At 42.4% G+C, this 24,174-nt stretch overlaps 1 protein-coding gene across 2 annotated transcripts in view; it reads right to left on the bottom strand.

Annotated features, from left to right (window-relative positions):
- Positions 1-24,174, bottom strand: part of tlcd4a (TLC domain containing 4a) — a 171,742-nt gene that overhangs the window by 138,396 nt on the left and 9,172 nt on the right. For both annotated transcript variants that reach the window (XR_014600153.1, XM_084049027.1), the window contains exons 2-6: positions 20,438-20,607; positions 13,234-13,323; positions 7,273-7,331; positions 5,959-6,053; positions 483-556 (exon numbers count right to left, since the gene is read on the bottom strand). Coding sequence is in view for 1 of the 2 variants with exons in the window: in XM_084049027.1 (XP_083905153.1) it covers positions 483-556; positions 5,959-6,053; positions 7,273-7,331; positions 13,234-13,323; positions 20,438-20,592 (473 nt within the window). In the remaining variant the exon portion in view is untranslated. The remainder of the gene's footprint in view (positions 1-482; positions 557-5,958; positions 6,054-7,272; positions 7,332-13,233; positions 13,324-20,437; positions 20,608-24,174) is intronic.

The following is a 24,174-nucleotide window of genomic DNA, read 5'->3' as shown; positions in this document are numbered from 1 at the left end:
ACCGAGTAGGATGGCGATAAACTCAGGGAAACACGTGAAGGACAACAGGACAGCTAATGAGATCATTCAGATGGATAGCTCTATAATGACAGCAAGATAGAACTACCAGAGTCAAATTGATGTAGACACATTTTTCGTAAGTTAGGCTATTTAACCAGAGAAAGGACAAGGGCAGATATGCCTATTATAACATAGCAAGCCATGTAAGTGACATGTTGTTCATGCATCTTATAACCATAAGATCTAGTAGAGTTATGTCTTCTAATTCCTCTATAATCTTCTTGTACATAGAGTGAGAAATAGGCGTACAGTATACAGAACAAAGACGATGGCATGTCTATCAAAATAGGAAAACATTCATGGATGTCTTATACAGACTTCTATACTACTACAGAATAAGCTACCCCTGTGAACATTTTGTAAATTAGCCGAAGAAAGCCAAGGATCTCAGAGACAATGGTTCGGTTTATGAGGATACCTACCGCTGGTTCACACATGGAGTTGAGAACTCAGCCAGTAGACGGAAGTTTGCAAAATATGGCAACATTCCTATGCCCTGGAAGAACAAGGTGAGAACAACCAAATAGTAAAGGGATAAAACAAGACTCAGAGTCACTTGGTTCAGAAGTGGGTGAAACAGGCGAGTTAGTTTCACACATTCTCCAATGTAAGAAATACTGTATGTAATCTATCATAGGCAGTGGGGGTTTGCCCTTAAATATAACACTTCTGGGAACACAATGTTACGTTAAATGTTTTAATGTGATGCCAAATATTAAGGAGACTCTTTGGGTTAAGGATATCTTGGCTACAACTAGAACAAGACCTTTCTGAATATAGGCATGTCAATAATCAGATCAAAGAAGCACATAACCTCTATCGGGACACAAAATTACCCATCCCACCCCCCACTGAAAGGGAAAATGTAGTCTGTGTTCTCTTATTGCATCCTCTGCTGATAGCAGCAGATAAACGATACCATCAGAATCAAGTAACAGCAATGTCATCATATAGGTTTACAGATTTCTCTTGCTCCGAGGACTGGATATCAATATAGCTCAATTTTGTTTTTCTCAAGATGCTTTTCTTAGAGCTAAATGTGCATGTAGGCAAATTTGGTGCTTAATCTATTAAGGACATGTTGCAGTGCAAGCCTAATGTCTTAGTAGCAGAGAGGCCTGTTTTTCTTTATCGTGGCCTAAAAAGCATGTGACAACCAAAGATTAGACAACAAAGCTAAAATGCCTGTTTATGTGTTTGTTCCATTAAGCTTAGTTAGTTAGTTTATATTCACTTACGACGTATCTAATTCCCCTTGGCATTGAATGTCATCATCTAAGTGCACCAATATTTGATATTATTCAGCAACAGGATATATTGAGTAAATGGCAGAACAGCAGGCTTTGATAACACATACTGAGCCAGCCACTAGATGAAGGAGCAATTAATAGCCATGCAGAGGAAACAGTTAATTTTTCATACATATTGCTTATAAGATCAGGGCCTGATGTACACAGCTTCTTAGATCATCTTCATTGACAATAAAGATATCAGTAATTTAAAGTTGTGAGTCCTGGCCCCTATGAAATGGGATTGCTACTTGAAAAATCCCTTAGAAACTAGTAACTGCGATAGCTGCATATTATCTAATATAATTGCTCACAGAAATGTTCTGGCCTGAATAATATCTCACCTGTGGGAATTGATTCATGTTCAATAGCAGAGATGATTGATTGATTGATTGATTGATTGATTGATCGATTGACTGACTGACTGACTGCAGTTATAATAAGAAGCTTTGCGAAACCCAGCCTTGATCTAAAGCCAGGTTCACATTGACAACATGGCTGACATTATTTGACATTTCTGGAACATCACACACATACTGTAAACTCCAGAGAGTCTTACCTTGAAGGCTGAAACAAAAACTGTCCATTGAAACGTACTTACGATGTGGCACATACAAGGTGCACCTGCACTCAAGTTCACATACCATGTCATGAACTGTGCAACTTTCTACTTGGCATGGGCATGCTCATACATCTAGGTACTGGTAAATCCATACTGTGACTGGGCAACCGCAATAACAGCAGACAAGACAGGAATGACTTTAAGTCTCAATCTAGGTTAACCACATGAACACTAGCGACCCTATTCTGGAGGACGAACATGCGAAAATAGCCAATCTGCAAGCTCGCAACGCAACACGCTGTGAGCTTGTAGATCAGCTATCTAGCAAAGAGTTTTGGTGTAAAGGGAAATAAATCAGCCTAGTATAGAGCACTGAAGGACCCTGTTTAACTTTTGTTTTGTTCTTTGGTAAGTAAAATTACCCACAACCTGACTTCAATTTAGTAGTTTTAGCATGAACTGGGGTGACAGCTCAACTACTATTTTGGTAATTTTTTTGCATGGGTTTTGAAGAAGCTCTATTTGTTGTAGCTGTATTAGCAGTGGACACAGAGACATACAGACGTGAATTAGAGGAAATAAAAAGACGCAACCACGGTTGGAGGCAACTAAGAAGTGACACTGACAATGACAGTGAGAATACTACAGTATAGCATGCTTTCACACAGTAGTCGAAGATTACATCCATCGCTGTGGTTAGTGTAGATTAGCATTACACAACTTACAAAACACATTTAAATTAGCATTTGCATAACACGCACCAAACAATTACACTCACCAAGGCACAACTGGCTGTTGTAGTTATGGATATATATGTGTGTGTGTGTGTGTGTGTGTGTGTGTGTGTGTGTGTGTGTGTGTGTGTGTGTGTGTGTGTGTGTGTGTGTGTGTGTGTGTGTGTGTGTGTGTGTGTGTGTGTGTGTGTGTGTGTGTGTGTGTGTGATGTGATATATGTAAAATTTTTATCTGACTTGTTAACTTAGCTAGCTTACTAAAAAAAACACAACAACATTTGGGAAAGAAAAATATCTACATGACATAAGACAACACAACAAGTAACGACTGTGTGTAAAACCAAATACATAAAAAAAAGAAAGGATATGTCAACAACTGTTAAATCGTTCCTTCAAATGTAAGCCAATTTAGCTGCTTTTACGACCACCAAGCAATAGCTACTCTCTTGTTGGCTCTAGGGTGTTTGACTCAACATTTCACCGCATTCTTTTAGTGAACATCTACTTCACGTCTACTTCACGGAGCAGTGATGAGTGTCCAGTAACAGTATGGCCTAGCCCTAGTTCATGTCATTCATGTGAGGACTTCAGATTCAGGCGCATTCCCTGACTCGCCACACAAAAGGCTGGGCCCTCACCATCAGCACACATGGGGGGTGGGGGGTCTCCTCATGACCAAAGGAGCGATATCAAAAGCAGAGACATGGCTCTGCTTTTGATATCCCTCCTTTGGTCATTCATTTTAATCGCCATTGGTCAGACTTAATAAAAAAAACATACATTTGCTTTTGGGAAACGTAGACTGATCTGGGTATTTGATATTTATGTTTGAGAATATCACAAACATTTTGCCACAAGCTCACAACACGAGCTTGTACAGTACATTGTGAGCTTATAGATAAGCTATTTTTGCTATTTGTCATAATGAATGGAATGGTTCTTTCCTGGTTCACACTGCAATCAACAGACAGATAATGCAAAAAAAAAAGTGTCACATTGTAGGAGAAAACCCCTTGTAAATCCAGTCTGTGACAGAGGAGAGGGTAGCACTAAGCCGGGAAGGAAATTAGTGTGAATCTGCACTGTCCCTCAGCGAACGGGTTAAACACATTAGGAACATGGCTAGTTGATGCTGTTATGAGAAAATATCTACTTTGCTTTGGCATTTTGTTTGCTCGCCAGTGGCTGATGCATGAAATAATAATTCCTGATGTGCTAGATAGCTGAGCATGATTAATCAGCACTATGCACAGTCGAGAGTGCCGAGCAATACAAATTGTATGCATCTTTGTGTTTCTGTGTGTAGAAAATAAAGACATAGCCATTCGGACTCTGTCGCAGAAGCGAAATGTTAAGACAACCCAAATAACAATGGGGATTTTAGCTTTTTTTCAAGTCCTGTACGATATACGAAACTGTATGTGGTGTCTATGTAGTTGGGAATGCACTTGAACATCTTGGTATCACATGAATGACAGTAGTATAGCTCCATCATGGGCCCATGGCCCAGCAGTGTATCCACATGGACGCACAGGAAGATAGTAAGAAAAGAGGACAGAGGCAGAATCTGACTTGGCACAAAACAGATTGTAGGTAAATAAAGTATGGTAGTATAGGTTAAAAGTCATTTGGCATGCACATTTAGCAAACTAACTTCCTCCTCTCCGTTATACATCGGGAGCATTTCGTGAATGTCCACATGCACAAAGCAGTTGCAGCCCCACATTCAGCTTAGCTTAGCTTAGCTGTTTAGCTTCAGTTCAACGGACACTGAAGGGGGTCAGTAAAACTAAGGGGGAAAAGCATGGTATTTGTAAGGGCAAGATGGAGGGGTTGGGGGGCATCAGCCATTATCATCATTGAGCATTCCATGCAAAAAAAATACCATTGCCATTAATTTACATTATAACCTGCGACAGAGCCTAGACACCTAGAGGATGCTTAAAACCAAGGGCGAACAGCACTGCTCTTCACTGCTGGGAATACACTTCCCTACACCTCATTACCATGTCAAGATGAGAGCCAACAACGCACTGTAGCCCTATTAGCAGTGCATCAATAACCAATGAGCTAATGCTAACTGAATTCTAATTAAATAAATGACTTGTAAAACTAGTGTCAATCTTTGCTGGTAGGAGGGTATCTAGTAAACCATTGATTCTGAGCTTTTAGACATACAATAATAATACAAATTAACTAACAATTACATTAAGAGGTGGAAACCCACTTATGCCATTAATTAGGGTTGTTAGAGCTGTCAATTAGCTGCAAGGAAAGGACAGCATCACTTTGTTATAGCCGAAACGGAATTAATTAAACTCACATGACTGTTTTTCAATGTTCATGTTTTTTCACCCAAACATTAATACGTTTCCAGTCTAGCTGAATAGCAGCAAAGATACTGCCCATTAAAGCCTAGTATAACAAACTAACTCTCATAAACAAACTGAAGAAAAACCTCAACCACTTTCAACCTGGCATGTCCTCAATGGTATGGGCACCGCCATTTTACGTGTTTATCCATCACTCTTAAAGCTAATTTGTCAAACAACCGTGTTGTATGACAAAAATGATGCATTTTATCAGAGCAAAATGTTGACACATCTCTTCCCCATTTGAAAATGTATCATTTTTGTCGAACGTCATGGTTGTTCGATGAAGTATGAATGAGCTTTCATACAGAGTGGCTGTACATCAACAGAAGAGCCTTTATTGCGTAGCCGTAGAGCAGTGGTCTCCAACGCTTTCAGGCCAAGGACCCCCTAGCTGAGAGAGAGATGGAGCAGGGACCCCCTCTATATTGTATAAAATTGTGTTTTTCAGGGCAAGGACACCCTAGCTGAGAGAGAGATGGAGCAGGGACCCCCTCTATATTGTATAAAATTGTGTTTCAGATTTTTTTTGTTTACTCTGTTTACTCTGTCTGCTCTTTTTTCCCTCTACACCTATACCTCTTTGCCAAAAATAGCCGATCTACAAGCTCACAACGCCTCGCAGCGCGAGGCGTTGTGAGCTAGTAGATCTGCTATTTTTGGCTAAAGTTCTCCTCAGAAAAGGAATGCTAGGGTTGAAGTGGTTAAGGTAAAAAGAAAAATCCTATCACACAAAGTTTTTGCGGCCCACCTGTAGCAACTCTGAGGACCCCCTAGGGGTCCCGGACCCCCTGTTGAAGACCCCTGCCGTAGAGCACCTGCTACGGCTATCAAACTATGGCCTAACAAACACCCAGCTTTACAGGACAGAGCTGTTCACCCTTGGTTCACTCCTTCCCATCTTGCCTGCACGTTCTGCAATTGGACAATAGGGAACTCACCAGTACATAGTAGTAAGCATACAACGCTGCCATGTGATGGATTACAAAAAACTTGTCGCCTATTGCCTTCCAATAGTAACATATTAGCAGCAGATCTGAAAGAAAGAGAAGGGGGGGGGGTGTAGAGAGAGAGAGAGAGAGAGAGAGAGAGAGAGAGAGAGAGAGAGAGAGAGAGAGAGAGTATTAAAGGTAGATAAGTGACAGACAAAACAAAACAAGAATTTCTTATGGTTGTTGTTATGGTCCATTTAAAGTCACTGAGTCCAGTTTAAAAAAAAACTAACTACTAAAAACTGATGAAAATGGGACGTTTGGTTGCTTTACATTAAAGGTTTCATGACGTTCAGTTTTACCACACATTAAAAGTCTTTGTCATGGTCCTTCAAACGTGTATAGAAAGTTTTAACAAAAAAATCCACTCCATTGATCCATGGCAGGTGTTTTTCTCTCACATTTCTAAAGCCTTTTCAACTGCAATGAAAAAAGAAATCTTTGCCTGCGGGTGTCGCTGGTGAGGGATTTTGCCTGTCAATCATCGCCTCTGCTCCGCCCCCCCAAAGGAAAGGATAGGGGAGGGGAGGGGCGAGGAGGAGAGTGGGCGGGATTAATCGACAGTGACCTCACTGTCGAAGGGCCAAGCTCAGATTACTTTTCAGCCTAATTATTCAGAAAACCCCAGACCACAGAAAATCCACTGAATGTTCAAAGTTCAGATTTTGTGGGTGTAATTGAGGTCATAAAACCCCCCAAAAAACATAAAAAATAAAAAAAGTGAAAATGAATGTCATAGAACCTTTAAATATAACATGAATATAACCATTCTCATAAACATAGTGAAGATGACCTTGGCTATAGATGGTTTCAACATTCTATAGTTGGGATGTGACGCTATATTGATTTGTCTCTGTCTGGTGGAAACCTTGTATGTGCAAATCTACACAAAGATATTGCTATTGATAGCAGATCCTGTAGATTGGGTAGTTTTGCTACTTTTATGTGACACTGTAATAGTAAAAGTAGGGCATTCGTGCACAAAAAAATATATAAATATGGAGATACAAGGTTTCTGCCCGATGGCAACTGTATAATACATAACTCAATATTTTAGCAACCACTCTGAAACTTTTTTTCAGTAATGATTTTCAACCAGATAGAACTGTGTACATAATGTGAAACAACATTTAATTTACTCCAAGATGTGTGCATTTAAGAGTTCACTGTACAAAGTGCTTCCTTGCTGAACACAGTGGTGGATGATATCTTTTCTCTTGTATTCCTCAGTGTAATAATGATACAATGCAGGGTTCCTCTCACCAGATATGAGGTAGCCTGTTGTGATGCCAACATTGATCTTCACCAGAGTAGGATCTCCCCTGTCGGAACAAAAGTACATTGTTATCAGCATTGCATCGTGACCACAGCACTCGAGTGAGAGCACTCTCAAATCACAGTTATTGCTCTTGGTTTGTAATATGAAAAAACCCTCCCTCAGTATCTTCCAGGAAAACACTGAAAAAGCATGCCAATGTTGTGTGTGCCATGTCTTTAGCGGCTGATAAGGCAAAAGTTATTTTTAATTTAACTAAATGTTGACCCTCTGGAAAAGGCATAGAGGTTTAATTATCAAACCACAAGAGATGTCATTAAAAAAAAGAGGTTGGAAAAAACAGAAGTGACGTAGGCTAATTCATTTATTTAATTGGCATAATGTGCACTCCTAATCAAGGCCCAATCTGCACAAATGTTTGAGGAGAATAAAATAAAAACATATATACCCACTGCCAACAGACACCGGACATACTGTATATCAGCTTCATATCCACTGGCGACAATCTGTACATACATCCATTAATACGCAATGGATTTATTGGTGATAGATAATAAATCCACTGACATCTCTGGCAGGTTATTTTTGACTCGTATTTATATTACATATTAGATTTAAGAGAAGGGTGCCTCTATGGATAGTGTGAATGCTGGCACATTCCTCAGTAGTAACAACATGATGGACTATGGTGTCTCGTAGTGTGTGGATCTGTGTGAATCCTTTGCTCAAGAAACAATAATATCAAAGTTAGTTAGTTTGCCAATAAAACATACGATTTAGAGTCCAACAGGCTTGACGTAACAGACTGCAGAATTATTTTGTTCCACAGTTTGTCAAAGTGCTGAATTGGGTTCAAAGTGTTCCTGTGAGGACTAAGCACTGAATGTAAAAAGGGAGGGATTAAATTGAGGCACTGCAGCCACTTATTCATAATGTCTGATAGTTACATGTGTTATAGCTAGTATTTGTTTTATTGTTTGGTAGAAGATTGGTTTGGTTAAATATTGTGTTATATTATTTATGTGTTGAGAAGGATGAGGCTGCACAACTCTTAGCCACAATGCAAAAATGTATTAAAAGAAACCAACGTTTCAACAATAGTCTTCCTCAGGGTTTTTTGAAAAAAAACAAACACGTTGGTTTCCCGTACCTTTTAATAATTGTTTGCATCGTGGCTAAGAGTTGTGCGGCCTCATCCTTCTCAACATTATTACCTGCCGTGGTCAGCACCTCACCAACACGTGAAACAATGTCTTGGGACGCATGGCAAATTATAGAAGAACATTCTGGTAATTAAGTGAAATCAAATCAAACCACTGAATTGAACATAGAGATGGCTCTGTCACAGTGTTTGTCTATCTGTGTTTGGTGTGTGTGTGTGTGTGTGTGTGTGTGTGTGTGTGTGTGTGTGTGTGTTATGGGCTTAAATTAGTGCCAATAATATTTTGTACTTGTAAAAATAATTTGTATTTGTAAACACATTTTGCATTTGTAAAAAAAATATTTGTACTCGTAAAAATAATATGTACTCGTAAATAAAATATTTGTCTTCGTAAATAAAATATTTGTATTCGTAAATAAAATATTTGTATTCGTAAATAATATATTTGTCTTCGTAAAACAAAGTTTTGTATTCGTAAGATAAAAATGTGTGTTGTAATTGTAGAATTACATTTACAATGAACATTGTGACCAGAAAAAAACAACAGCTTGCTCGCTCGAAGATCTGTTCTACGGATTGCAAAACTTTATTTTTGGCACTCTGCACTTCCGGGTCTGAGCCAATCACGTGAGGCCTTTTCCACTACCCAATCATAAAGCTCCATAGGTCTCCATGGCAACATGGCAAACAGGGTTGCCATGTTGCAACCCCAAGAGTTTTAACTGCAACATAATTCCATTGCTCAGGAAATAAACAACGGACTACAATAATATAACATTCCCTATAATCAGTAACATGTAGGTGATACCTATGTCTATCAAATATGGTTTTATTGAAAGGCAATCAAAGGCTAGATCGAGTTTAGAAAGCAAACAAGTCATGTCTGGGGGCCTCAGTGCGGCTGCACAGTTTGATTGAGTGTGAGACTAGGACCCACATGCCATATGTCAAAATGAGCGGCTTCATCGGGAATCGTGCGCGTGTATTTTGCTAAGAGATTGGTTACATAGTTTAATTGATATTAATTTATTAGTGCATTAAATTTCCCCATCCACTTTAATGGGAAAATTTAAAAACTCGATTTCAAGTATTTTTTTTTCCAGAAACTGTAAGGGCTAGAGTTACAAGACTTGGAGGGGAGGTTCATAATTGAATCCGAAATTATCAAAAAAAGAAATACACCAGTCGGCCTCATGGTGGCGCTATAAAAGCCCCCTTTACGTTTTGGCCTATAACTCTTGAACCGTATGTCGTAAAATAAAAATATTTTTTTCCCTAGATTCCTTGGGTCATGACGCAACTCCCCATATAGGCCACGCCCATTTGCGCCAGGATAGATTTTCCGCCATTTTGAATTTTCTTCAAAACACACTTTTAGCTCCTCCTCCCACATATTTTGTCCACATTTCACAAAAATCGGTACACATGATCTCTGGACCCATGCAATAAACATCTCCAAAACGAATTTTGATAGTCCATACGGTTCCTCCATAAATGGCTTCCAAAATTTGCGGGAGGGGCCTGTTTTACAAAAAAGCCCCCACCCCCTCCTCCTCCTCCAGCAATAGGCTTGACAGCACTGCTACTGACCTATAGGGTGTACCAACGTCGCGTCACCAAAAGTTCGCCACGCCCACCTTTTCGATGCTACAGCCCTTGAGGGGTCAGACTGTACATAGAGACACGCTTAAGACTAGAGAGTGACGGTGGTTTGTGTTTGTAAACATTAACTTCTTTGCCGACTACATAGTGATCATTGCACACTGCACATGTGTGGCTGGTCTATGAGAAAGCTGTCGCAGCTCTCCTCTTCAAGATTGAATACAGTGTGAGGCTAACAATGTAGGCTATTCAAGAGACGTAGTATGGCTTGGATCTCAGCTGTACCACACAAAGATTTAACGTTCAAGAACCTACCCAAATACAGCCGTGTTTGTTCACGACATTTTCTCAAAAGTACATTTTTACCAAAAACATGAAACTGCTATTTTGTTTCTGCTAACTAAAAGTAACTAGGTAATGCAACTATAGGGTGGTCCAGAGTGTTAAGTGACTTTTTTTCCCCTCTCTAACGATTTGACATGCGGGCTGCTCTGCTCATAGACCGAACATTCCACTACCGTGCGAGGTCTCCAACTTTAATAAAAACTAGACGCGTAGCAATTCTGGGAAATTGCAAAGTGTGGTTGCGCCGACGCCAGTGGCGCCGGAGCCTGTTTAATTAAAGGACACTTTGTCCCGCCACTTTTCAGTCCAGCCAAAAAAAACGTTTTTTTTTAATTATTTTTTATAAATAATAAAATCAGTCCAGTCCCCCGCACCTCGCGACCACCGCGCGCGCGAGGCGAACCGAATTAACCGAAATAACCGCATTATCCCCCCCAAAAATCAACAAATCCACCCGAAATAACCGCAAAATTTTCGCGCGCGTGCATGTGTCCCGGATGTGTCCCCCCACCTCATATTCCGTTCCGGCGCCCCTGGCCGACGCCGGTCGCGGGTCTCGGCCGCGGGACTCGAGGGATACGCCGGGAGGAATACCGTCGCAGGCCGTGCGACGTGCCATTCGAATCGGGTGCCGATCGGATCCTGCCTTCGTGATACGTGCTGTTTTGATTTTAAGAAATAGGCCCTTCCCACTAAATAACTAGGCCCCTCCCACAAATGTAACGGGCCAATCATATTGTCACGTCACTCCTATCGCTTTTATTACATTTTGAAAGGATTGTTCCCCCCAAAAATCATGTTTTTTCATCAAACGGTTATGTTTTGTGCATTTGTGAGGCCCCCTAGTCAAAGTGGAAATGCTTTTGGGGATTCGTTGAGTAAACCACCCTCGACATGTGATTTAAATTTGGGATTGACCGGACGTTTCGTTCGTGATTTCTGGCATTTTTGGTAAAACAGGCCCCTCCCACTAACTTTGGAAGCCATTTACGGACGAATAGTAAGGATTATCAAAATGCCGTTTGGATATGTTTATCGCATGGGCCCAGAGATCATGTGTACCGATTTTTGTTAAATTTGGAAAAAATATGTGGGAGGAGGAGCTAAAAGTGTGTTTTGAAGAAAATTCAAAATGGCGGAAAATCTATCCTGACGCAAATGGGCGTGGCCTATATGGGGTGTTAGATTTTTATTTCACGACCTAGGGTTCAAGAGTTATAGGCCAAAACGTAAAGGGGGCTTTTATAGCGCCACCATGAGGCCGACTGGTGTATTTCTTTTTTTGATAATTTCGGATTCAATTATGAACCTCCCCTCCAAGTCTTGTAACTCTAGCCCTTACAGTTTCTGAAAAAAAAATACTTGAAATCGAGTTTTTAAATTTTCCCATTAAAGTGGATGGGGAAATTTAATGCACTAATAAATTAATATCAATTAAACTATGTAACCAATCTCTTAGCAAAATACACGCGGACGATTCCCGATGAAGCCGCTCATTTTGAAATATGGCATGTGGGTCCTAGTCTCACACTCAATCAAACTCTGCAGCCGCACTGAGGCCCCCAGACATGACCTGTTTGCTTTCTAAACTCGATCTAGCCTTTGATTGCCTTTCAATAAAACCATATTTGATAGACATAGGTATCACCTACATGTTACTGATTATAGGGAATGTTATATTATTGTAATCCGTTGTTCATTTCCTGAGCAATGGAATTATGTTGCAGTTAAAACTCTTGGGGTTGCAACATGGCAACCCTGTTTGCCATGTTGCCATGGAGACCTATGGAGCTTTATGATTGGGTAGTGGAAAAGGCCTCACGTGATTGGCTCAGACCCGGAAGTGCAGAGTGCCAAAAATAAAGTTTTGCAATCCGTAGAACAGATCTTCGAGCGAGCAAGCTGTTGTTTTTTTCTGGTCACAATGTTCATTGTAAATGTAATTCTACAATTACAACACACATTTTTATCTTACGATTACAAAAATGTGTTTTACGAAGACAAATCTATTATTTACGAATACAAATATTTTATTTACGAATACAAATATTTTATTTACGAAGACAAATATTTTATTTACGAGTACATATTATTTTTACGAGTACAAATCTTTTTTTTACAAATGCAAAAAATATTTTTACGGGTACATATTATTTTTACGAGTACAAATATTTTTTTTACAAATGCAAAATGTGTTTACAAATACAAATTATTTTTACAAGTACAAAATATTATTGGCACTAATTTAAGCCCATAGTGTGTGTGTGTGTGTGTGTGTGTGTGTGTGTGTGTGTGTGTGTGTGTGTGTGTGTGTGTGTGGGTGTGGGTGTGGGTGTGTGTGTGTGTGTGTGTGTGTGTGTGTGTGTGTGGGCGTAGCCATGGCTCCAGCTTCCTGCTTGGCAGACCTGATTCCACTTCCCATGTCTCCTCACCCTCAGCTCATCACCTCCACAGTATATATATATAAACCCTGGTCTCCACTCACCGCTAGATTGTTTCACAAACCTCCCATGTGTGGTAATGCGTCTTGCTAGCTACTTCCAGTGAATCGACTCCTAGTGAATCCTAGTGCTACAGTTTGTGTTTTTTGAAACCTTATTGTTTTCCTCCTTGTGATTTTGACTTGTTCTTTTCCCCTGTGCCTCAGTGACCGTTCTCACCTGCCCTGTGGCCTGCCTGCCTGCCACCAGCTCCCCACGTCCACTGCCAACCAACACCACCTACCTTCCCCTATGCCTCCTTTGTTTAAATAAACTTGGACCCTTGGACTTGCGTTGTATTTGAGTCCGCCAGTTTAAGTCGTAACAGGCCCAGTGTACCAGCAGAGCAGGGTTCTCACCAGACAGGATCTTCATTGACGTCGTCATCGAACCACAAGATGTAGAGACAAAACAGTCCGACCACCAACGCATGAAATGTCGACACCGTCCTGAAAGACATCAAAACAGAACAAAATTGATTATCTGCCTGTTCAAGATTAAAAAAAGTTATTCCTTGCAGAGCTAGATTATGACCATATAATGGAGCACACATATCACCTCTTCAATAAAAGAAGAAACACGCTATGTTTTTCATGCTCACTGTAACAAATTGCCTGTCGGGGCTGGTGCACAGATTCAGACCAATTAAGACTTAAGAGATTAAGCACTGCTCACACATCACACAGGAAGAAAGACCGTCTCAATCAGTCAGTCAGACAGACAGACAGACAGACAGACAGGTGAATGACCAGCCAAACATATGTCATTAAGGCAGTCAAACAGACAGACAATACTCTGCATTCAGTCAGTCACAACAGCAGACAGCCTGAGTCTGACAGTGTCCCCGTGTTAATGCAGTCTCTGCAGACCTGTGCCCACAAAGGGCATAAGCGACCTCCATCAGTTGCCAATTTATTCATTTGTATTTTATCTATTTATTTTATTTGCCCATTTGTCCCGTCAAAAGAAAGGAATCACTGGGCCCCATAGTTGCTCAAACAGTTTGTATGGTACAGTAGCAGCTGCACCATACTCATGACGTCCATGTGTAATTCAAGTTAACCCCTTAAACCCTCTATACTTGGTAACCTAATACTTAGTTGACCAGGGTCGGCTCTGTGCCGCTCTTTCCCCCCCCCTCTACAAATCTATTCTCTTAAAATAGCTGATCTACAAGCGCACAACACTTTGTGTGAACGTCCTTCGAGTGGTTAAAATGAGCTATTCACAAAGGTAGATACAGAATACATTTTCCAGCTAATCTACAGTGGCCATCTGAGACCTGCCTCAACTGCATTCCAACTACATTCCAACAGTCACAGAAAATCTCTCCATTCCTGTCACATACACTGGTAAGTGTGGGGAATTTTCAGTAACATCAAAACATCACTGTCTTCCATAGCACTTTCATCCCACTTTCGCGCGTACAATCCCACACGTGCCAAAGTTGGCGTCTTAACGTACGATGATCAATTTATCAAATGAATGCATTAAATGCATTTAACGCATGCACTGAATGACTCACAGGCAAAAACCCTGAGGAAGACTTCATTGTCGAAACGTTGGTTTCTTTTAACCCATTAAGACCTGGAACTGTGTCATTTTTAGATTTGAGCTAAAAAAGCATTATTTTACACTTTGGGCTATTCAAAAATAGCAGATCTACAAGCTCATAGATGAGCTTGTAGATCTGCTATTTCTGAAAATTCGTGAAAGTGTGTGCAAATCTTTGAATATATATATATTTTAAAGCGAACATTTCTAACTTGAATCTTTGCTTCTGGGGGTCCCTGGAACAAAATATTTTGATGGGGGTCCGCGGCCAAATACATATAATTTCGGGGGTCCTTGACATGAAAAAGATTGAGCACCACTGATATAGAAAGAAACGTTTTTCAGAAAACTGTTGAGATTTAGGAGACATGTAGAATCGGCTTCAGGTCTCAATGGGTTAATAAACGTTTGCATCGTGGCTAACAGCTGTGCGGCCTCATCCTTTTTCAATACTATTACCTGCCGTGGTCAGCACCTCCTCAACAAAGGTGTGCGCTCCCTCCTCTGTGTTTGCCAAATGACTCACATACCACAGCACATAGCCTACCATAATTCCACCCACTCTGCACTAGTCATCGCCCTGTTATCTGATGACTGATGGATCAAACGAGATTGAATGAGAACCGGTGCTTGGCACGATTATTGCCAGAAAAGGCTGTGCAATTCTATACAAATCGCATATAGCACAACAAGGTGAGAGAGAAAGTGAGATCGAGAGCGAAAGAGAGCATGGTCGCATGTTGCATTCATCAACTTCTCATGCCATACACGGTTCTTCTAGCAGAAGAACCTGCTAGAATCTAGCTGGGGAGTTTATTTGTAACTAAGTGGAAGTGCACGCACGCATGTACGCAAACGCCCGAACACTCCCCAATGTCAATACTGTAAGTAGCCTAGGAGTTACTAAACCTTGCTATTAGGGACCAGTCGAAATTTACAGAAGGGGGTCCCTGGAGGAAAATAGGGGAGGGTCATGCCTTTCTAATTGTAGTACAAGGGAGGGTCAGCTAATTTTACTTTGAATCCAAGGGAGGGTCATGCAATTTTGAATTGATAAAATAGTCCATTTTTTATATACCTTTTTAGTACACCAGAACAGTGGTCAATGGCCCCTCTATTTCAAATGATACAAAGGATTCAAATCCAGTAACACCTTGGTCTATTTAGAATCAATGACAGTCGTTAACAAGCCATCAACGCACAGCAAGTGTGAACGACCCAGTCAAATCTATTCAGAGTCTTAATGATGGTGGTTGAACAATTAAGCAACACTTCAACAGGTGTTAGGCATATTAGGGAGATGCATTATCCCAATTTCCAACACAGAGATATCCTCTTTTAAGTGTGTTTTTGTTACTCATAGAATTACATACACCGGGTAGGTTACAATCAGTGGCGGAGCGTCCGGGGAGGCAAGGGAGGCGGCCGCCTCCCGGCCCGCGACCCTGGAGGGCCCGGCGGCCCCGACCCGGTCGCCGCGACCGGGCCGGGGCCGCGACCTCTCCGCGGCGCCTCTCCGCCTCTCATTTAATTAAAGCAACAACATAACCCTAACCTAACCCTATCCTAACCCTAAAACCGAAATAAAGTGACAAAAAGCCCCCCAAAAGGTGACCCGACCCGACCCAAACCCGCAAAATTTTCCGCGCGCTTCGCGCGCGGGATGTGCACCCACGCACGCGCGCGTGGCACGGGGGGGGGGGGGGCCTGATCACTGTGCTCTGCCTCCCGGCCCGGCTTTCAGTTGTTCCGCCACTGGTTACAATGACCAATTTATAACTGGATATTCATAATACAAGGTCTACTAAACTGGAAGACTCATAAAGCACTAAGCGTGTTTAAAATGAGATCCACATGCACACAAATCATGATGATATATAAGAGACAGACAGATATATTATACACACTACTATACAGAACGTCATACAATCAGCTTACAGGTTACTGGTATGAAGAGTGAAAACGATGTACAAGAGAAGAAAAAATCAGGGAGCGGGGGAGTGGGGGGGGGGTTAAGACTTAGACAGGGGCCATTTTCGAATTGCAAAAGTACAAGCAAGCACATGTGATTGATATGGGCACATTTCCTACTAATGATGACTCAACCAGGTAAACCGGTACAGTTTCCCTTGAAATTCTAACTCTCATTTCTGTGGAAGTTCTTGACATCCGACTTCCAAGTAACTGACAACATTGATGCATCTTAACGCATCAATGCAACCTGAGACAGGCTTTATTTGAGCCTGTAACTAAATACAGGCTCAAATAAAAGCCTGTATTTACCTTGATGTACTAAAACCTCCCTTAAAGTCATCCTTGAGTTGAAGTTCCTTTCTGTTGTCATGCACATTAACAGTATCCACCATCGATAAAATAAAATATAATACAAATCTTCACTTTCCTACATTACTAAATGCATGGTCAGGGACCACATGCAATACCTCCACGGACCACCAGTTAAAAAACCCATGATGTAGGCAACAGTGTAGTCACTGTAGTTAATAATTAGGGACCAGTCGAAATTTACAGAAGGGGGGGTATGGAGGAAAATAGGGGAGGGTCATGCCTTTCTAATTTTGGTCCAAGGGAGGGTCAGCCAATTTTACTTTGAATCCAAGGGAGGGTCATGCAATTTTGAATTGATGAAATAGTCTGTTTTTATATACCTTTCAGTACAGCAAAACAGTGGTCAATGACCCCTCTCTATTTCAAATGATACAAAGAATTCAAATCAAGTAACACCGTGGTCTATTTAGAATCATTGACGTCGTTAACAAGCCATCAACGCACTGCGAGTGTGAACGACCCAGTCAAATCTATTCAGCGTCTTAACTATGGTGGTTGAACAATTAAGCAAAACTTCAACAGGCGTTAGGCATATTGGAGAGATGCATTATAAATACTATAACTGGATATTCATAATCATTTGAAGTAATTCTGTGCATGTGATTAATTTGGATCTATATGGACAGTTGTGTATAGATGCCTAGCTCCACAAGTAAAACCAGAAGCATCAGGCCATAATTGATAGCCTAATTTGTTTTATGTAGGCAACAGTGTAGTCACTGTAGTTGATAATTAAAAGGGCAGCGTGACAAAAGTTTTAAACTACTGGTTACCAAATATTCAACTTTCTTCAGTCTGACCAGGATTCAATTGGTTTCCCACATGTAAGTTGAGAACACTATCCATTCTGCTACCACTACTGTCTACAGTGCATTAAAAGCAAGACTGGCTACAGCAATGTTCTAAATATGAAGTATTTAAGTAGCCTTAGATAAAGACTCTCGCAGATGTATTTTATCGGTGTTGAAATCCTTTAACTCTACGAGAGTCCTATCTACCACCCAACCTGCCTCCCACACGTACAAATAGCACGGATTCACCAAAATAAATCCGTGCATAGATTACTAGAAACTCCGAAACTCCGTGCATAGGAGACCCATTATGCCCTCCATTCACTTCAATGCGAGGCGGAGACAGTCACGTGACTCTCTACGCTCTCCCCACCACGTATAAATAACACGGATTCAATTCCGTAAATACACAACTATAAACCCTCACATGCCCGGACCGCTGGCGTAGCGGTCCGGGCACCTAAGCTCCAAAGCAGCCTGTCAGCGTTTGTGAACGGTGCTCTCTCACAAATGCAAAATATAAGCTTGCCCCAAATATTAACTAGGTGTCCGAAGTATTTGTGCAATATATTAGTCCACGTTTTTCAATAAAGAAGTGATCCCGTCTGTGGCCGAACGCCATTTCCCCCCATCGTTTACTTTCTGTTTACATTGAGTGTAATTTCGGCGTTCACCGGATGCGCCCCGTCTCAGAATCGGCCACAGACCGGATTAAAACACTTCTTGATTGAAAAATATGGATTTATACATTGCACAAATTCTTCGGACACCTAGATAACATTTGGGGCAAGCGGTTAAGCACCTTATATTTTGCATTTGTACATGTTTGGAGATTTTGCATTTGTGAGAGAGCGCCGTTCACAAACGCTGTCAGGCTGCTTTGGAGCCTAGGTGCCCGGACCGCTATGCCAGCGGTCGGGGCAATGCGGTTGGGGGCCTTTCTAGTTGTGTATTTACGGAATTGAAATCCGTGTTATTTATACGTGGTGGGGAGAGTGTAGAGAGGTTGGGGGGGGGGGGGGGGTAGTACCGGACCTTTCTAGTTGTGTATTTACGGAATTGAAATCCGTATTATTTATACGTGGTGGGGAGAGCGTAGAGAGTCACGTGACTGTCTCCGCCTCGCATTGAAGTGAATGGAGGGGATAATGGGTCTCCTATGCACGGAGTTTCGGAGTTTCTAGTAATCTATGCACGGATTTATTTTGGTGAATCCGTGCTATTTGTACGTGTTTGGGGGGAGACCGGGTTGCTACCACCCCACCCCCCCCCCCAGATTGCCCTGAAATGTCAGCTCCAAAGCCCGTACTTCTCCAAACATGTACAAATGCTAAATATAAGATGCTTACCCGCTTGCCCCAAATGTTAAATCGGTGTCCGTTGTGTTTGTGTAATGTATTAGTCCATATTTTCCAATAAAGAAGTGTTTTGTTCCCGTCTGTGGCCGAACGCCATTTTCCTCCCTCGTTTACTTCCTGTTTACATTGAGTGTAATTCCGGATTTCACCAGATGCGCCCCGTCACCACCGCCCATTGGGAACCTCCGACAGAATTGGCCACAGACGGGATCAACACACTTATTTATTGAAAGATATGGACTAATACATTACACAAACACGCCTTACACCGAGTTAACATTTGGGGCAAGCGGGTAAGCACCTTATTTTTGTACATGTTTGGAGAAGTACGGTCTTTGGAGCTGACATTTCACAGCAATCTGGGGGGTGGTAGGTAGATTCTCGTAGAGATAACACATGTTAAAATCGATAAAATACATCTGCGAGAGTTTTTATCTAAGGCTATATTAGATAAAGAGCGAGAGGATATGAACAGTATAATTATTTTTCGTCCACAAATACCTACTGTATCTGTCTCAAATTAAGACGGATCACTGATTGTGTGCGCTTCTCTGTGTCTGCTCTTGTTGAATGGACAATGGACATGTGAGTGCGTGCGCCCGGCAGGTTTAAATTCTTTGAAAACAGATGCCATGCTTCTGTAGAAAAAACGAAACATACTTGGTCACATTTGGAGACAGGTGCTGTCTCCAAATTTCAGTATCTCTGAAAACTCGCTCCTTCCACCAGTACAGGTAGCTTCTGTGTAAATCATCGGACTCTGTATCCGTGCACTCCGTAGACCGCGGGATCAAATCCCACTCAAGGCAGTATTTTTCCGCGATGCAACGTTACTTCTTGCGGTCAATTTATTTACTCGAAGTTAAGGTTAGGAATAAGATTAGGGTATAATAGACATCATTTTACTGAGGTAAATGTCATTGATATTTTTAGGGGAGGGTCATTCGTTTTTTTTTATCACTTGGGGAGGGTCATTGATTTTTTTTCCCATTCAGAGGGAGGGCCATGGCATTTTAAATTAGGGCACATATATTTCCTCCATACCCCCCCTTCTGTAAATTTCGACTGGTAGCGCAACCACGGGTGCACACTGGTTGTTATATTTCAATTCCCACACATTCACTAAGGAGTTTAAATCGAAATAGAACACAATAAACCAAAATGCTCAGCTTATAAGTATAAGTATGTTTCTTTTTGCATCTTGTGTTTTTTTAATGACTATGAAACAATAAGAATTATTGACTGACCCACCCTGTCCATAGTGCAAAGTACATTTTAATAATATGCCTGTTAATAGGAAAGCAGTATAACACACACACACACGCACACGCACGCACACGCGCGCACACACACACACACACACACACACACACACACACACACACACACACACACACACACACACACACACACACACACACAGCAGTAACAAAAACAGTTCTGACATTGGTCTAAAAGACACCATCCCAACACTACACCAGGTGACTTCACCACCGGGTCTACGGTCTCGTTACCTTGAGTTCCATTCCACTTTCTGCTTGTCGCTGATGCTGAGGAATCCCCGGCTGATGCGCCCGGACACCCAGGGGCTGACTCTGTGGAAGAGTAACTGGAAGGTGAAGAAACTGGTCACCGAGATGGCAAGGATCAGCTGGCTGAAGGGATCCATGGCCACCCAAACCCACTGTGAGAATGAAGGCAGGAAGGAAGGGAATGGGTAAGGTTATACAGGATCTGTTGTTCAAAATATAATACATTCAATAAAAACATACACAACTAACACACAAAATGTGATGTGTTCAAGACTGTTTCTTATGTCATTGTAAGGGGGAAAGGCTGCCTTGTTCTTGTTGCTGCCTGCCTTGTTCTTGTGTAAGAGGATGGGAATTTTAATTCCAGAACGTACTTGTGACCACTATCTGAAAGTAACTACTTACCTCAGGCTCGAGGGAACATAAGTATAGTTGAGCAAGTGTCTTTATTCATTGTATTGTATTGTATTCCACTACAACCCCACGCAAAACAAACTGTTTTGAGCTGTGATAGATGGCATGATGGCAAAAAGCCCACACCTGCCAGGAGTGGTCAGGGGCCTATTCCACGAAAGGTGAATTAGAGCTAAAGCCTGGCTTTAACACCTATCCTGGCTTAATTTATCCAGGATTAGGGCTGAATCGGTTCCATGTAAGCTGAATTATCTTGAAGATTAGTTTAGCCAGTTCACCCTGGCTAAGTTTAGCCTTATCCGATTCCACGAAAGATAATTGAAGCAAGCCTACCTTAGTTACCATGGCAATTTAGCTGTGAAATTAGCCTGGTCAGGAGCAGGCTAACAGCCAAGCTTACTTAATCCAGTGCCTTGTTCTTCAAGTTTTTCCACAGTTAATTCAACACATGTCTTTGAATATGGACTCATTTTAATGACCTTGCATTCAACTAAAAATTAAATAAATACAATAAGATATAATCAAATCAATTATATTACTGAAATAGTGTGTGACCAATCATAATTGTTTCACAATGACTCATGTGATATGTCATTGTCACTCTGTTAACACTATCTAACTATATAAATGGCGACCGACTTCCGCACCCTCGGTGTCCACACCCCACAGCTCTGTTATCGAATAAACAACGCACCGCCAGACCACATGTCGCCAACTGACTCGCCACGGCGGCCGCGCTGAATTTACGCCTCGCGTAGGGGACATCTCACTGTTCACTACACCTTTTCCACCGCGCAACATAATTAATTCTACTCACCAAATGTCGGACAAAACGGAAGGGGAGGCAGCTTCGTACCGTTTACCGTGCGCACGACCTCATCACCACAACAGCAGGCAGCCGCTGCGGGGGTTTTTTCCTTTTTTTCCAAACTTTTTTTTTGGTCACCATTTTCTCCAGGCACCATTTCTGGTGTAACGTCGGGTGTTTCTTTTCACCAGCCAATCACCTTTCACGTTGCCACGTCCGTTGCCACGTCGCGCTGACGTACGCTAAACAAGCGCTGCCGTGCGCACAATGCAAACGAGCCCAAAGGCGCGCAAAAATAAGCCGAGCATTGCTTAGACACAAAGTCAGACCTGGCAACGCAGCCTACGCCAATCATGTGTGAGAGATCTACAAGCTATGGGCCAGAGACGCCACCGTATCTTAGCAACAACTACAGCGCTCACTCTCATTGGTCGTGTCACGCTAAGAGCAGTCTCCAGACAATGGCATCGCAGACAGCTTGCTGTTACTGCTGTAGCCATCACAGGCAGTTGCAGCACGACGGACAGGGCGCTGTGATAGCTGCCATGTCGCTAACGCTAACCTGGTTGTCATGCCTGCAGCGGCTGTGCAATCACTTTGTCAACAATGCACGTTCGTGTGGTGAATGTCTATATTGCTGCTCAGTTCGTCCATTGTAGATCGTGTATGTTTGTGTGTGTCTTCTGGAGAACTATGTAGCTCCACAGCAACTACAGTAACTAACGTAATGGCAGGACCGCCCCGTGCAACGCATGTTACGCTGCATTATGGTCATGTAGTAATTTCAGATAATTTCGCTCCGATTACAGCAGTGTTTATCAACCCTTTCACGCCGCCCCCCCCCCCCCCCCCCCCCCCCAAATACACGTACTTGATCTGGGACCCCCCCATTCTGTTTGACTCCGTTCCACAAGTAAATATTGTGAAAATAGCCGATCTACAAGCTCGAAACGCCTCACGTTGAGAGGCTTTGTAAGCTTGGAGATCGGCTATTTTCTACATGATTGCCTCTTTCTTACATTCTTTGCCAATGTGGCCCATGTTTTCATAGCATAGTTTATTGAGTACTTCTGTTGCAGAAATGGCCATTTCCTTTACTTTCGGTTTTTTATTGTCTCCGCCAGGCCGAAAGGCATGGCGCAAGACTATGTTTCACCCCCTGTCCGTCCGTCTGTGATAGCTAATCTCTCACATCGTTGACTTGATCGCAGCAAAATAACAGCCCGATGTGGAGAGTCAGTGAGAGCTGGATAAACGACGTCAAATGTGTCAAAAGGAGTCTGTACGGCTGTCGATAAATGAACACATGACGTCGGTGGGAGAGGAGATATTGTGTCTTTTGGACAAACAGCAGCGTGGTGCTGATGTTTGTTGTGTGAAGCAGCTTAATGTCAGAGTGTTTGTGTTGGAGCGCCTCAGTGCGGCTGCAGAGTTCATGTGCAACCTCTTCCAGAGAGACACAGAGACACTAGAAACTCTGCTGGGGAAAAAAAACACTGCTGGCCATTGACTTTCCTATGGACATTGATCTACACACTGCAGGTATATCTGCTACACACACAACATCAAACTACACACTGCAGGTATGATGCAGCGTTTGCATTACAGCCAGCATGCCAGCGTAGTTCCCATATGCTTTCAAGGTGGCCTAAACCATATGGACCCCATGTCAGCAATGTCAGCGGCATCCACTTCAGTCCCAACTGCGATGCCCATGCAGGCTATAAGTAGCTTCTACCTGGCCCTTACGTGGGCCCCAACTAGCCATGTTTATGTGGGACCAAGGCGGGTCCTAACTGGGTTTGCCCATGCAGGCTTTAACTGGGTTCTACCTGGGCCCTAGGTGTACCCTAACCAACCACAGTGCAGTGCCCATCGCTCCAATTGTTGTGACGTCAGGGCTCTCAATACTGCACATTGGTGGAGGAGGAGGGGCCGCAGGGCGACCGCACACATCGCTGAACCAATGGTAGCCCACGGATGTTTCCTCTGTGGATTTACAATCTGCCCCTCTATGCCACATATCATCCGCACTACAGGGTCTTCACTGACCGAGCCACGGCCCCACTGACCCTCATGACGCTACGCCACTTAAACGTGCGGCAGCATGCGCTGGGTTGCCAGCTTTGCACAGCCTGCGCCAGAAACAAGCAACCACCTTCATAAAAAAAAAAAAAAAACCAAATGGTCCGCAATGTTCCAGGGGTGTCCCCGCGCGTCCCAACACTCCACAGGGGGTCAGTGGACCATCAGGGGGTCCGCGGACCCCCTGTGGACCCCCTGAAACATAACAAATACTCTTTCTTCAAATTTTTTCCTTTTTCAAAAAAACTTTTCCACAGTTTCACTCCGCCGATTTGGGTCCCCCAATATACACACGGCCACGCTGGGCCCCGTGCGTGGCTGGGGTTGAGGGGGGCGTAGCCCCCCGAAACTCTAGTAGTTCATATTGTTGTTAGATGTTTGATAATATATTACAGATTATTTTTAAATATTA

This window comes from Gymnoscopelus microlampas, assembly GCF_963454915.1.
Source record: "Gymnoscopelus microlampas genome assembly, chromosome: 22".
Classification (NCBI taxonomy): domain Eukaryota; kingdom Metazoa; phylum Chordata; class Actinopteri; order Myctophiformes; family Myctophidae; genus Gymnoscopelus; species Gymnoscopelus microlampas.
This window is presented reverse-complemented; position numbering and strand designations above follow the sequence as displayed.